We start from the raw sequence: 14,974 nt of genomic DNA, 5'->3' as shown, positions 1-14,974 counted from the left end.
TTGCTGGGTACTGCCTGAACATCAGCTTTGTGAGTGGCTTATTACAGCCAAAGTGTGTGTAAATTTCTGTTTCTGAAACTTTACACTGCAGGGCCTTGCCTTAGGACCACTCAGATTAGTAACACAGTAATTCATACCTGGGTATAAGGAAAATCCTGGCTGCGTGCTTACACATGTTTGAGAGAGATAGCTTTATGTATCACAAGTGGGAATTTGGAGATGTGGGTTTATTGTAGTTTCAAAAAAGTCTCTCTGGTGAAGGTTACCTCCCTATTCCTTTTTTTTTCCTCTCCTCCTGTTCCCACCCCTGACCAAAATGCATCTAAAACATCGACCTGTGGTTATTAAAGCAAATGGTTTGAGGTGGACCTTTCTGGAGAATTAGACAAGGACATGAATGGCATTTGCAGGTAGGGAGAACACATATATTAGTCCAAAGATCAAGATATGTCCAGGGAATTATAGGTGGTATGATTTGGCTGAGGAGTAAGGAGTCTTGCTCAAGGCATGCGTGATTCTATGTTGCCTTTTATAGAATTGCAGGAGGTGGGAATTTTGTGATGAAGACTGGGAAATTACTAGTTATCTGTTGAAGAATTATGCTTATTTGCTAGCATATTTGTCAGGGTTCGCCAAAGAAATAGAACAAACAGGATACACACATGAATTGGCTCATGTGATTACAGATTATGGAGGTTGGCAGGTCCAAAATCTCCATAGCAAGTGTCACAGTTTAAGTCCTAAGGCCAGCAGGCTGCTGTAGAACCAGGAAAAGCCAGTGTTTCGTATTCAAGGTCATTAAGCGGCAGGTTCCTCTCTTACTCCTGGGAGGTCAAACTTCTGTTATATTCAGGTCTTCTACTGTTTAGATGGGGGCCCATCCACTTTAGGGAGGGCAATCAGCTTTATTTAGTTTACCAGTTTAAATGTAAACCACATCTAAAAATACCCTCGCACAAACACGCAGATTATGTTTGGCTAAGTATCTGGACACCCCATTGCTCAGTCAAGTTGACATAAAATTATCCATCACAGCCAGGAAAGTAAAATCAAATTGTACATTATTTTTAGCATAATACTTTTGGCAATTGTGCACATACTTTGACCATTTAAAAGTTCTAGCACACAAGGATGAGGTATTAATTGAAAAATTGGTTCTTATTTATTAATGCTTACAGCTTGTAACTAACGTATAGACTACACGTAATGTTCCTTAACAATTTTTTCTGTTTTTAGTCGTGTTGAGCTCTGTGATACCTAGATGCTGTACGTAAATAAAGAGTTTTTCAGTGTAGATCAGAGAATATGTGTTAAAAACGATGTTTGGTGGAGAACATACCCTACAGGTTTAGATATTAAAATACTTCATGTGTCATAATTGTCCTTTTAGGAAGATTTAAAAAATATTTTATAAAAAAGGTAGCATGACAATTAAAACTAACAAGTTAATATTAGTTGGGGGTGGGTATGTGGTTCATTCACTTGAACAGCCGACTCTTGATTTCGGCTCAGGTGATGATCTCGCGGTGTGTGGGTTCAAGCCCTACATGGGGCTCTGAGCTAACAGTGCGGACCCTGCTTCAGATTCTCTCTTTCCCTCTCTGTCTGCCCCTTTTCCACTTGCACACATGCGTGCGCACTGTCTTACAGTAAATGAGTAAACTCAAAAAAATAATATTAGTAATAAAGTTGACAGGTCAGGTATGAGCTAAATTTAACTGCATTATTTTTCTAATTTATCTTTAGGCCTGTTTAAGGGAGAGAACAAAGACTACATTCTTGTGGTATATTTTTCATGATTCTGGGAAACAAAATGATTTTATGGTTTTCCCTCATTCTATTGTTGTGTTTATTTTAATGTCTAAAATTTCTAAGAATCGCTTTATTAATAGTTAGAACAACAGATTAACAACTCTAAAGGCCCCTGTTTTTGTTGATTTCATTATTAACCTCAGAGAAGTTGTTAAATTGTTTGCTTTGAGAAATAGTAAGTATTAATTATATTATGTTTGGAAAGAATTTTCTCCTTCATGAAAAAATGACTTTTAAATGTACATTTTTTTCTGAGTTGGGGGTACTGGAGTAACTGGCATTGAGGAGGTTCAATCTATTGGAGCCCTGCTTCCATAGCTGCATTCTTCACCATTTTGAGCCTCCAGCTGCATGGTCCGAGTGCAGTCATTGCTATTGTCTTTTGTTGGTAAAGATCTTACATACATTAGTATTCCCAGTTAGGATTGTCAGTGTGTGTGGGATTATCAGTAGAAACCACATGAGATGCTTCAACCTAGATCTAACGGATAAACCAAGATAAGAATGATCAGAATGTATCCACTTTAGTTATAAAGAAGTTCAGGGAGGGACACCTGTGTGGCTCAGTCTGTTAAGTGTTGCATTCTTGATCTCTGCCCAGGTCACTATCTCACAGTTTCGTGAGTTTGAGCCCTGTATCAGGCTCTGTTCTGACAGTGTGGAATCTTGTGATTTTTTTTCTCTCCCTCTCTGCCCCTCCCCCACTAGCACTGTCTCTGTCTCAAAAAACAAACAGACAAACAAACAAACAAAAAAAACTTACAAAGTGCAGGGTTGAAAACACAGGACTGTTACTTAAGATGTGGTTTTTATTATTATACATAATTACTGCTTTTTTGGGTGTAACTTTGAAATTTGAAAAGGATTAGTGGGACAAAATTGAAATGGATTTTTTTAACCAAACTGAAATAATTAAGACCATAGAGACCAGGGGCCATTTGTAGTTACAGATGGGTCGTATCTTGAGTAGACAAAACTAATTTTAATTTATATTTTTGTTGGATCCATGTAACCATGGAAGTGACAATTATTATGTGAACAATTATTAGGGATTTACTTGGACCAGACACTCTATGTAACTTTAGGTATATTAAATCCTCATTTAATCCGCATTAAAATGTCATAATGTTAGATCTTTTATCCCATGTTTCCTTCATTTCTCGTATATTTATAAATTCTGTGTAGAAAGTTTGTCATTTCTACATAGAAACTGATTTTTAGTCTTTGCATATTTCAGACATGTAAAGTATTGATAAAGCATGAATATACTATTTATAGAATTTTTTTGGATATTGGATTCCTGTAGCATTTAAAAAAATTGCACATTGCTCATTAACTTAACAAACATTATTAAATGCCCAAGAAGTGCCTTATATCTATAATTTATGAGCACTGTGTGGTTTTTTTTCTTAGATTGCCTTTATAATACTGGCCAAGAAACGGTTAAACTATAAACTCTAGTGAGCCATGAAGATCAGAGTAGGTGGATGGATTTGGGTTTTTTTTAAACAGTTTGACGCTAGCAATCTCAAAGGGAATTGAATAACAATTCTCAGCATGCTCCAATTGCTACAATATGGAGTAGATTAGAGAAAACTGCAGAATTATCCCAAAAGGATTATATTCAAAAAGAGTTATACCATTTTGGGGGAATTAATCAGCTATCATAGACAATTAGCTTTTTGTTTTTTGTTTTTTTCCGAAGTGAAAACTTATATAAACTCCACATTATAGAAAATCAAGGCAATGAACAAGCAGAGGTTTTCAACGTGACTAAACATCTGAATCAGTTTTGGAGCTTCAAAAAAAATACAGGCAAGAATCTTGTTGGGTGGGTTTTAAAAGTATGTATTTGAAAACTACAAAAGCCAAACAAAACCTACTCAGAATTGATTCTGATGTGCAACCAAAGTTGAGAACCATTGAATTGGGGGAACTGATGAAGATTTAACCTGGTCTAGACTGTGAATGCCACTGGACAGGTAGAGAATTTTATATGACTAGGAAAAGGACATATTGGTATGGACAATTGACAGTATAAAGAAAATGGTCAATCTGGCACAGATTACTCTGGAGTATAAATCCCTGGGAATTACAAGGCATAAACAGACAGTATAGAAATCGACATGATAGAAGATTCACCTTATTTATTGTTATATTGCCTTGAATCTAGGTTCTCGTATTTTTTTTTTCGTTGATCTTCGGTAAATAGGTGATTTTTTTTAATCCAGCTTTATTGAGATATAAAAGACATATAACATGGGGCGCCTGGGTGGCGCAGTCGGTTAAGCGTCCGACTTCAGCCAGGTCACGATCTCGCGGTCCGGGAGTTCGAGCCCCGCGTCAGGCTCTGGGCTGATGGCTCGGAGCCTGGAGCCTGTTTCCAATTCTGTGTCTCCCTCTCTCTCTGCCCCTCCCCCATTCATGCTCTGTCTCTCTCTGTCCCAAAAATAAATAAACGTTGAAAAAAAAAATTAAAAAAAAAAAGACATATAACATCATGCAAGTTTTGGGTGTGCAATGTAATGATTTGATGTATGTATATATTGTGCAGTGATTACCACAATAAGGTTAATATATTCGTTACATCCAATAGTTAAATTTTTTTTAAAAGATGAATTTTAAGATCTCCTACTAGATACATACATATGCAACACACACATATTCATGTATTTTTTTATTGTATCTTAATGTGTTTTTGGGGGGCAGAATATTTTTTATTTCAAACAAAAGATGAAAGAATAGTACATATAACTTCCATTCTGTCTTTTGCCTAGGTATACCATTTGCCCATTTTTTTACATTATCTCCCCTTTGTAAAGCCTCAGCAAGAGTGATCATGAAGAAGTTAGTTCATTTCTGTGAATTCAGGTTTCTGGTGTCTATTATATAGATTCATAATAATATTGTTTGCAGGACCATCATGAACATTGGTAATAATAGAACATAGAGCTCTTGCACCATACAATATTCTTGATAGATGTGAGGTAGTTAGTAAAGGGAGTACTATTAATTGGTGCTTTTCTTAATATTTTAAATGTCTGTTGTCCCCAGCTGTGCTTGGAAAAATGATTAACTATTACTAGATTAACGTTTATATATATCATGTTATATAAAGTTGTTCCTTGAAGAAGCAGCTGGGTTAAATGTTAAACTAATTTGATTTAGAATTCTTATTTAAAATTAAGCCTTTGTAAAAGTTTTTGACATAATACCGTGCATTGTCTTCTTAATTGGCAGCAATATAGCTATTTCTTAGTATTATAGACCTAGCTAGTGTAGAGTAGGATTATGTATCTTTTGAGAGAGTGCATCCAAGGTTTACAAAGGTGAGCGTGATTATGTCATATGAATTGTGTTTTTAAAATGGATCATGTCGAAGACACTTAACAAATTTGAAGAAAATTAGTTTGGCTATTATATTCACTTGTAACAGTTAAACAGGCAAGAACTTAATTGTATTGAATTGACTGAATTAAGACGAACGCCAAGGACACTTCTGTGCTCATCCAGGACACTAGGTGGCACAGTGAGTTGCACACAGAAGGTACTTTCTAGCCTGAAGTGGGGGATCTGCATGAGATGGGATTTTATCAGATTTTAGGGGACTCTTTATAAACAGAGAAGGAATGAACTGTCAGGCAAATAGCTGTCACCTTCAGTTAGTCCTTTTTAGATATATCCTATGATGTCTTATTTCTGTTGATTATACAATGTCCTGGATAGCCACTTACACAGCAATGAATCCCTATTTTTATTGACTTGGGTGGTAAAGAGTGGAGGATTTATCAGTGTGGATTCCAAGTGACTTCACTGGCCTGCAGGTAAAAGCTTTGTAGTTTGACAGTTACAAACAACAGGTTAATCCAGGTTTTAGCATACTAGGGCTTTGTTCCATTTTCTCTTAGAAACTTACTTTTTTTTCTTTTTCTTTTTTTTTTTTTTATCTCAGAAAGAATTTCACAGCACATATGTCTGGTTATGGACACAAAAGATGAGAATCATGTAGGTCATCGTCTTGAAGAAGTACTAAAAGACGAATTAAATGTAAGTATTCAAAGTTTGAGTTTCATGATCTCAAAGACTTGAGTTCATTTTATACCTCTTTTTTTGAGCTGATGAACTTGCTAGTAAATTCATATCTAATTGGGCTAAGGAAATGAAAGTAGTAATTAAATGTGAGGTCCATAGAAATTATTTGTAAGTTTTACCACTAATGACTTCAATTATTTATTTCTATGACAACTTTGTGTCTTGAAATGTTTTGACAGAATGATTTTATTTAACTGTAAGTAACTTCCCTGTTTCTGTTAAAACGTATACCACCTATCAAAGTTTATGGTGAACATGTGATAACTTGTTAACAATATACATGATCAAGTTCTATTTAAAAGCTGAAGGAAAAAGTTGATTTTAGGTAGCTAATTTTATTACAATAGCATAGTTAGAAGAGGAATGAGCTCTGTTAGGACTGTCTGTACTCAGATGGCAGCTTTATTGCTTAATTTCCTTATCTTAAATTGAAAATGTCAATAATATCCACTTTGTGAAATTATTAAGAGGGTTGAATAAAATAACTTAAAAGTTTGAATTTAAAGTTTAAATAAATTTAAAGTACTTACAAAAGCATCTGGCTTGTAATAAGTTTTTGGTGAAAATGAGCTATAATAATTAAACTTTCAATGATGAGACAGATACCTATTAAGTAGTAAATACTACTGGTTTCCCAAAATTTAGTCCTGAATTAGGTACACGAACTGTTAAGAACACAGATCCCTGGAATATGTAAAAACTGAGTGAACCGTACACTGGGATTAGTTCTGGAATCCAAATTTTTAACAAGCTCCCCCAGGTGGTATTAATGACAATCAGTGACAAATTCTACCAGTAGCGTTTGCAGCAACGACCCAAAGCTGAAAAAAAAAAAAAAAAAAAAAAAAAAAAAGATTACCATTTCCACTGTTTCTTAGGTGGAAAGGTCACTATAATCCAGTCTTCTGTATTGCTTCTATCCATTGACTTTCTGGGAATTTTCCCCCCATCTTTGAAAATTTTAGCACTTTGCTCTCTGCTTTCTGTCTCAAGTTCACTTGTTAAGAATCTGTTCCTGGAGAGCCTCGGTGGTTCAGTGAGTTGAGTCTGACTCTTGATTTCAGCACAGGTCATGATCTCACTGTCCTGGGATGGAGCTCCAAATTGGGCTCTCCATTGGTGTGGAGCCTGCTTGAGATTCTCTCTCTCCCTCTTCTTTAGCCCCTCCCCAGCTTGAGTGTGAGCGCGCGCTCACTCTCTCACGCTCTTTCTCTTAAAAAAAAAAAAAATCCTAAACTATAGATAACTTTCCACTGTCTAACCCACTGAAGCACCCTTTTGCCTCAAAAATAGTCTTTTACTCTTGGGTAATCTCATTCTTTTTCCAATCAATGCAGAAGCCACTGAGGTGGGACCTTGAGAGAATTTTTTTTTTCAACATAATACTTAATTTTTTTTTAAATTTACGTACAAATTAGCACATAGTGCAACAATGATTTCAGGGATAGATTCCTTAATGCCCCTTACCCATTTAGCCCATCCCCCCACAACCCCTCCAGTAACCCTCTGTTTGTTCTCCATATTTACGAGTCTTTTATGCTTTGTCCCCCTCCCTGTTTTTATATTATTTTTGTTTCCCTTCCCTTATGTTCATCTGTTTTGTCTCTTAAAGTCCTCATATGAGTGAAGTCATATGATATTTGTCTTTTTCTGACTAATTTCACTTAGCATGATACCCTCCTGTTCCATCCATGTAGTTGCAAATGGCAAGATTTATTCTTTTTTGATTGCCGAGTAATACTCCATTGTATATATATACCACATCTTCTTTATCCATTCATCTGTCGATGAACATACGGGCTCTTTCCATACTTTGGCTATTGTGATAGTGCTGCTATAAACATTCGGGTGCATGTGTCCCTTTAAAACAGCATACCTGTAAATACCTAGTAGTGCAATTGCTGGGTCATAGGGTAGTTCTGTTTTTATTTTTTGAGGAGCCTCCACACTGTTTTCCAGAGTGGCTACACCAGCTTGCATTCCCACCAGCAGTGCAAAAGAGATCCTCTTTCTCTGCATCCTCACCAACATCTGTTGTTGCCTGAGTTGTTCACGTCAGCCATTCTGATAGGTGTCAGGTGGCATCTCATGGTGGTTTTGATTTGTATTTCCCTGATGATGAGTGATATTGAGCATTTTGTCATGTGTCGGTTGGCCATCTGGATGTCTTCTTTGCAGAAGTGTCTATTCATGTCTTTTGCCCATTTCTTCACTGGATTATTTGTTTTTTTGGTGTTGAGTTTGATAAGTTCCTCATAGATTTTGGATACTAACCCTTTATCTGATAGGTCATTTGCAAATATCTTCTCCCATTCCTTCGGTTGCCTTTTAGTTTTGCTGATTGTTTCCTTCGCTGTGCAGAAGCTTTTTATTTTGATGAGGTCCCAGTAGTTCATTTTTGGTTTTGTTTCCCTGGCCTCTGGAGATGTGGTGAGTAAAAAATTGCTGCAGCCAAGATCAAAGACGTTTTTGCCTGCTTTCTCCTCGAGGGTTTTGATGGCTTACTGTCTTACGTTTAGGTCTTTTATCCATTTTGAGTTTATTTTTGTGTATGGTGTAAGAAAGTGGTCCAGGTTCATTCTTCTGCATGTCGCTGTCCAGTTTTCCCAGCACCACTTGCTGAAGAGACTGTCTTTATTCCATTGGATATTCCTTCCTGTTTTGTCAAAGATTAGTTTGCCATACATTTGTGGGTCCATTTCTGGGTTCTCTATTCTGTTCCATTGATCTGAGAGTCTGTTCTTGTACCAGTACCATACTGTCTTGATGATTACAGCTTTGTAGTATAGCTTGAAGTCCAGGATTGTGATGCCTCCAGCTTCGGTTTTCTTTTTCAAGATTGCTTTGGCTATTCAGGGTCTTCTCTGGTTCCATACAAATTGTAGGATTATTTGTTCTAGCTCTGTGAAGAATGCTGGTGTTATTTTGATAGGGATTGCATTGAATATGTAGATCGCTTTGGGTAGTATCAACATTTTAACAATATTGTTCTTCCTATCCAGGAGCATGGAATCTTTTTCCATTTCTTTGTGTCTTCTTCAATTTTTGTCATAAGCTTTCTATAGTTTTCAGCGTATAAATTTCACCTCTTTGCTTAGATTTATTCCTAGGTGTTTTATGGTTTTTGGTGCAACTGTAAATGGGACCGATGCCTTGATTTCTGTCTCTGCTGCTTCATTGTTGGTGTGACCCTGAGAGAATATTGTTGGAACTCTGGCTATTCTTCAAGTCTGAGTTGACAGAGCTGGGTTTTTATACTCTTGTTGAGTACCCAGCTGTAGTGACACAGAATATAACAGCTGGGTACTCAACAAGAGTATAAAAACCCAGCTCTGTCAACTCAGACTTGAAGAATAGCCAGAGTTCCAACAATATTCTCTCAAAATCTCTCTCACACCAACAATGAAGCAGCAGAGAGAGAAATCAAGGAATTGGTCCCATTTATTTATTTATTACAGTTTATTTATTACAGTTGCACCAAAAACCATAAAACACCTAGGAATATATCTAAGCAAGTCACAGTTAATGCAGTATTCTCTTAATAGAGTATTTTTTTGTTGCTTCTTTTTCTGTTCATGTTTAGTGATAAAACGGCATGAGATGTGGGGATACACACAGTGGTTCATTACTGGTCTTGTGTGATTGATTCATCACTGTGACCTCTCAAGACCTTACCCCTCTCATTTTCAGTGACCTTGATTTACCTATCTGTTGGACCCTGTCTGGATATTGCCGTCATCTTCACTGGGCTGAAAAATAAGTACTAAGGCTATTTCTTAACGTCTGATCACAGATTTTGTCATTCCATAACTTTTACAAAATGCATTCCTGTGCATTTTTGAATTTTATAGGGAGCTCTAGGTCCCCTATATTGTCCCTTTTGGCTACATTTTATCTTATACCCTTCTTTGCCTCGTTCACATACCGTGTTCTATCACTTCAGTGGATCATGGATCTTCTACTGATAGCCTCAATTCCCTGTTCTTTGGAATTCGCCCCCTTGGTTAAAGCTGTATCCATGTATTAGTCTAACTTTCACCTTTCTTAGCCTTGACTCAAACAATACTGCTGGAGGAAATTATACAGTAGTTCAGATTGTTGCCATTAAAAAAAATTACTGGTTTCCATCTGCAGTGGACACAGAATGTTTTAGAGCAAACATACCATGATTGCATAGTGAGCTCCCATCCTCCTCAGTGAATATTTTAGACCTCCAGCACTTCTCTCAAATGCCAAACCCAGGGTTTCTTAACCTCAGCACTGTTGGCATTTTGAGCTGGATAATTCTTTTTTTTTTTTTTTTTAATTTTTTTTTTTTTTCAACGTTTATTTATTTTTGGGACAGAGAGAGACAGAGCATGAACGGGGGAGGGGCAGAGAGAGAGGGAGACACAGAACCGGAAACAGGCTCCAGGCTCTGAGCCATCAGCCCAGAGCCCGACGCGGGGCTCGAACTCACGGACCGCGAGATCGTGACCTGGCTGAAGTCGGACGCTTAACCGACTGCGCCACCCAGGCGCCCCTGAGCTGGATAATTCTTTATTAGAGCTGTCTTGTGAATTGTACACTATTTAGAAGCATCCTTGGTCTGTACCACTGGATGTCCCTAGTTATCTCCAGATATTACTATCATTCCCAGCTCCTGATTGTAGCAACCAAAATATCTGCATTTATATAGTAAATGGTGCCTGGATGGGGACAAAATCCCCCTTTAGTTGAGAAATGTTGGTCTAATTCTACTATATTGACCCCTATTCTTAGTTATATTGAAATTGTCTCCAGCTTCAGAGCATAATTTTATACTCTCACATGGGAACTCCTTATCGTGCTGGCACCAAACTTCCGCAGAGTCTTCAATCTGTAGTCATGCTCTTACTAAGACTGTATTCTCTTCTGAGCTCTGGTTCCCCTCCCTCCACTCTCCCTACTGCCATCAACATTCCACCATATTCAAGTTCCTTCCATTAATGGAAACAAAGCAAAAAAAAAAAAAAAAAAATCCTCTCAACTGAGGTTACCTGAAGCTGTCCTTATTTAGAGTAATGTAACTTCTCATTCCTTCATATATTATAGCCTCATTTCCAGTCCCACCTTCTGAAGGAACTACTCTCAGCGAGGTCCTCGATGACCCTTTGAGCAATCCACAATACCTCATCAGTCCTTACCCTGATTTACTGCAGCATTTGACCCTCTTGTCTAATACTTTCTTCTACAAGGAATCTCATCCCATTTTGTAAAATCTTGTTTTTTTGAACATCCTTTTTTTTGTTTTGTTTTGTTTTCTTTGTGGCTTACTCTTAATTTTGTTTATAGGATACTGTTTATAATTTCTGGTTCCTGTACATAGGTGAGTGGTTTTCTCTGGAAAAACTATGCCGATGCTTCATATATCCTCTAATTGTTAGGGACAAAATCAGTCTCTGACCCTGTGTTTAATTGATCACTATCCTGTGTTTTAGAGATATAAATTCAATTAGAAGTCTCCCAGACTCTCAAGTTTGAATATTAGTAATATTTCACATTTCACAAATTGTTCCAATTTTCCTTCATCTGACCTGTGTATATTTTTCCTAGATCCCTAAACCTGGTATAATTTTTCACCCATTCTCTATCTCATCCCTGAAGCAAATAAAGTTCTGAAACACTTTCATTTTACCTCATTATCTCTCAACTGTGTTGTATTCGTCAACCCTGTCGCTATCCTAGGTACCCCAGCTCTTGTCTGGATTATCACACAGTCTACTAACTGATATCCTGCCTCCAGTCTTGATTCTGTCACATCTATTCTTGGTATGGCTGTTAGATGCATTTTTAGAACTCCTACGCCTTACCATGTTACTCTCCACTCAAAACTGTTGCTTGATTTGCCTTTGCTCCTAAATTAATGTAAAAATTCCTTGCCAATCTTATAAGATCTCTCATGTTACTAATGATGCTATTAAAGACGACAGACACAGCAACAATAATAATAAACATTTTTCAGCACCTATTTTATGTTAGGTACCATAGCATATGTTGTTAATAACCTTCTGAAATAGGTAGTATTATTTTTATTTTCCAGATGAGAGAATTGAGGCACAGGGGCATGCCTAAATTGTCCTTATTAACATTGCCATGAAGTAGCAAAGCAGGAACATGGAGATAAATATGGATTTATGTGATACCAAAGTCTATCCTCTTAAAGTGGTACCCTTGCTTCTCCATATTGCTCACTATTCAGGCTAGCTCTACTTTGAGTTTCTCAAATTGGATGGCACTTTCCTACCTCTTCACTCTTTGTCCCCAATAGTGTTTCCCCAGGGAGCTTTTCCTGCTCACTATTTTTTTACAGTCTGGTTTACATACTCTTTTGTTGTATTCTCCAGGTTGCTATCTGAACTAATTTGAAGTCTTCCCGGAGCTTAGTGCAGTCTTGATTCTAGGAGGAGATTTATTGAATGTTAAATAAACAAATGGATAAATGATCATGACTTGTTATCACTAAGTTGAACATTGTATTACGTATTGTACTGTGCTTTCTGCATAACTGATTACCCCCAATTTAGTGACTTAAAATAATGAGCATTCATTATCTCACAGTTTCTGTGAGATCTGAGTGTAGGCACAGCACAGCCAGTAGACTTTGGTTCAGGGTTTCAATTTGGTTGTAGTCAAGCTGTTTTCTGTAGGCTGAGGCCATGGAAATGGATCTGCTCCCAAGCTTACTCAAGTAGTTGCTGGTGGGCCTTAATCCTTTGCCATGTGGACTTCTCCACAGAGCTGCCTCACAACATGCTATTCAGAATTGAAAGCAAAGTCTTTTTGTAAATTGATCTTACAAGAATATCCCCTCACTTCTGTCCTCTTGCCTTCTTTTGAAGGAAGTAAGTATATCCAACCCACACTCCAGAGGAGGTGAATATACAAGATGGTGAATATTGAGAGGTAGGGTGATTGTTAGTGGGCCTCTCTTATTTTTTTAAGATGTTTGTTTTGAGAGAGAGTGAGTATGCAAGTAGATACACGCTTGAGTGGGGGATGGGTACAGAGAGGGAGAGAACGAATCCCAAGCAGGCTTTTTTGCTGTCACTGTGGAGCCTGTCATGAGGCTCAATCTCATGACTGAGATCATGACTTGATCCAAAATCGAGTCAGATGCTCAACCAACTGAGCTACCCAGATGCCCCAGTGGACCTCTCTTAGAAGTTGCTTGCTACAAACATATATTCATCATGAAGTTGAAAAAAAAAAAAATACCCAGTAACGTGTCCCATCTAGCTTCTTGTGGTATGTGAAGCAGTACTGTATATAAGTCTGAGTCTTCTCTATTAGAAATTTGCCTTATGTTACCTAAAATTTCCTCATTGAAATCATTATCCAGCCAAACTATAATTCCTTGGTTAAATAAATGGAGGCACAATCTATTTGACATGAAAACTAGGGCTTAGTACTTGAGTTCATCAGATATTCTATATGACTCACACCAGAGTTAATCAGAAACATCTGAATAGTTGTCAAATCAGCGACAGACAAAAGGAGCTAACTAGCCTAAACCAAAAGCCTCAGGATGTACTCTGAGCAGGAATGACTGTAGTCTCCTGAATTAAATGCAGTTCTTTCCATATAAACCAGTCTAACAAATTTTCAAACTCCAACAGAGAAAAGAGTCAATGACTAATTTGTTGAGAATTTTATGTTGATTAGGCCATAGTATAACCCTAGGTAACCTATTGTATAATCTGATAAAACATACTAAATATTGAATTAATCTTAGAAGAAATGAGCCTTCAAAAGAGAGACATAATGGTCTTAACATATTGTTCACAGCTTCAGAAATAGTTCCTGAGCTTCTACTCATCTTCTTTTCTATATATTTTTTCTTTTCCTGTGCTCCTCCCTCTCTCTGTCACTTTTGATGATAGAAATTTTCAATCACATACCTAAAAAGAGACAATACTATTAAGAATTCTCACGTACCTATTACCTAGCTTCACAATGACCAACTCATGGCCAGTATTGTTTTCTCTATACTCATTTATCCCCAGATTATTTTAAAGAAGATCTCAGCTATCCTGTCATTTCATCTGTAAATATCTCAGTATGTACCTGTATAAAAAAAGTTTATTTTTTAAGCTATTATTATAATACAATAACCACACTCCAAAATATCCTTAATTGTGCCATAATATCATCAAATGTCCATCAGTTATTAACTTTCTCCAATTCTCTTATGTATTTTATTCTTTTGTTTTCCATTTATTTGAATCATTGTCTTTTTCAGTGAGGCTTCCATTCTCTTTCAAGAATGTCCACAAACAACCATCAGTTAATATGTTTCTGAAATTTATTTTTATCTACAGTTTTTATCTTCATATTTTTTTAGAGTAAATTGTCCTTTAGAAATGCCCATAGTGTGGCTTTTATTGTTTGTGACTCTGTGGTGTCAGTTAATAAGTCTCTCTGTCCCCTGTATATCCTAGAAATTGTTAATAAGATCTAGAGGTTTGTTCAGATTTTGACTAAAGTTTTTCTTTGGCAAAAATAAATTACTTTTTTCATGGCGATGTATACTTCTCCCAAGAAGTACATAAGTCTAGTCTTGTGTATTTTTGTGGTATAGACAGACTCTACTGTCTAGAACCATTATTACGTGAAGGTTGCAAAATGATAAAAAGTGCATTGCAAGAAAGGTGGAAATTGTGGCTCTCCTCTGGAGAGTATCAATGGGTTTTTTTTCCCTTAAAGATTATAGATAGAGTCATGATTTTAAAATATATTTATGGGATTCAATCCATAGCAGTTATTTTTTACTGATGTTCAATTGGTCCAGGTTTGGCCATGAGAAGCATTTTCAAGTTAGCTTGAATCCTTTTTGCATTAGTCTGATAGTCTTTGATAACTCCTGCTTTCTGGTGTGACAAGATGTTCTAGATTCATCTTGTGCATTTCCTGACCCAAACTGGAATCAACTAGTTCTCTAGCTGACTGCTGCTAGACTGGTCATTGTTTTCACTTTTTATTTTGTTAACAGAGGTAGAAAACACTATTTCCCTTATTTGTTAAACATAAAACACATCTTGAATTCTCAATG

At 36.8% G+C, this 14,974-nt stretch overlaps 1 protein-coding gene across 1 annotated transcript in view; it reads left to right on the top strand.

The window, feature by feature from the left end:
- Nucleotides 1–14,974, top strand: part of CRPPA (CDP-L-ribitol pyrophosphorylase A) — a 332,224-nt gene that overhangs the window by 134,857 nt on the left and 182,393 nt on the right. The window contains exon 6 of the mRNA XM_047096860.1: nucleotides 5,765–5,859. Within this exon, the coding sequence (XP_046952816.1) occupies nucleotides 5,765–5,859 (95 nt within the window). The remainder of the gene's footprint in view (nucleotides 1–5,764; nucleotides 5,860–14,974) is intronic.

Source organism: Lynx rufus, unplaced genomic scaffold (assembly GCF_022079265.1).
Source record: "Lynx rufus isolate CCGP_SWC_20201006 ecotype Redwood Valley unplaced genomic scaffold, mLynRuf1.p SCAF_4, whole genome shotgun sequence".
Lineage (NCBI taxonomy): Eukaryota > Metazoa > Chordata > Mammalia > Carnivora > Felidae > Lynx > Lynx rufus.
The sequence above is the reverse complement of the archived record's forward strand: the minus strand, read 5'-3'. Positions and strand labels throughout refer to the sequence as shown.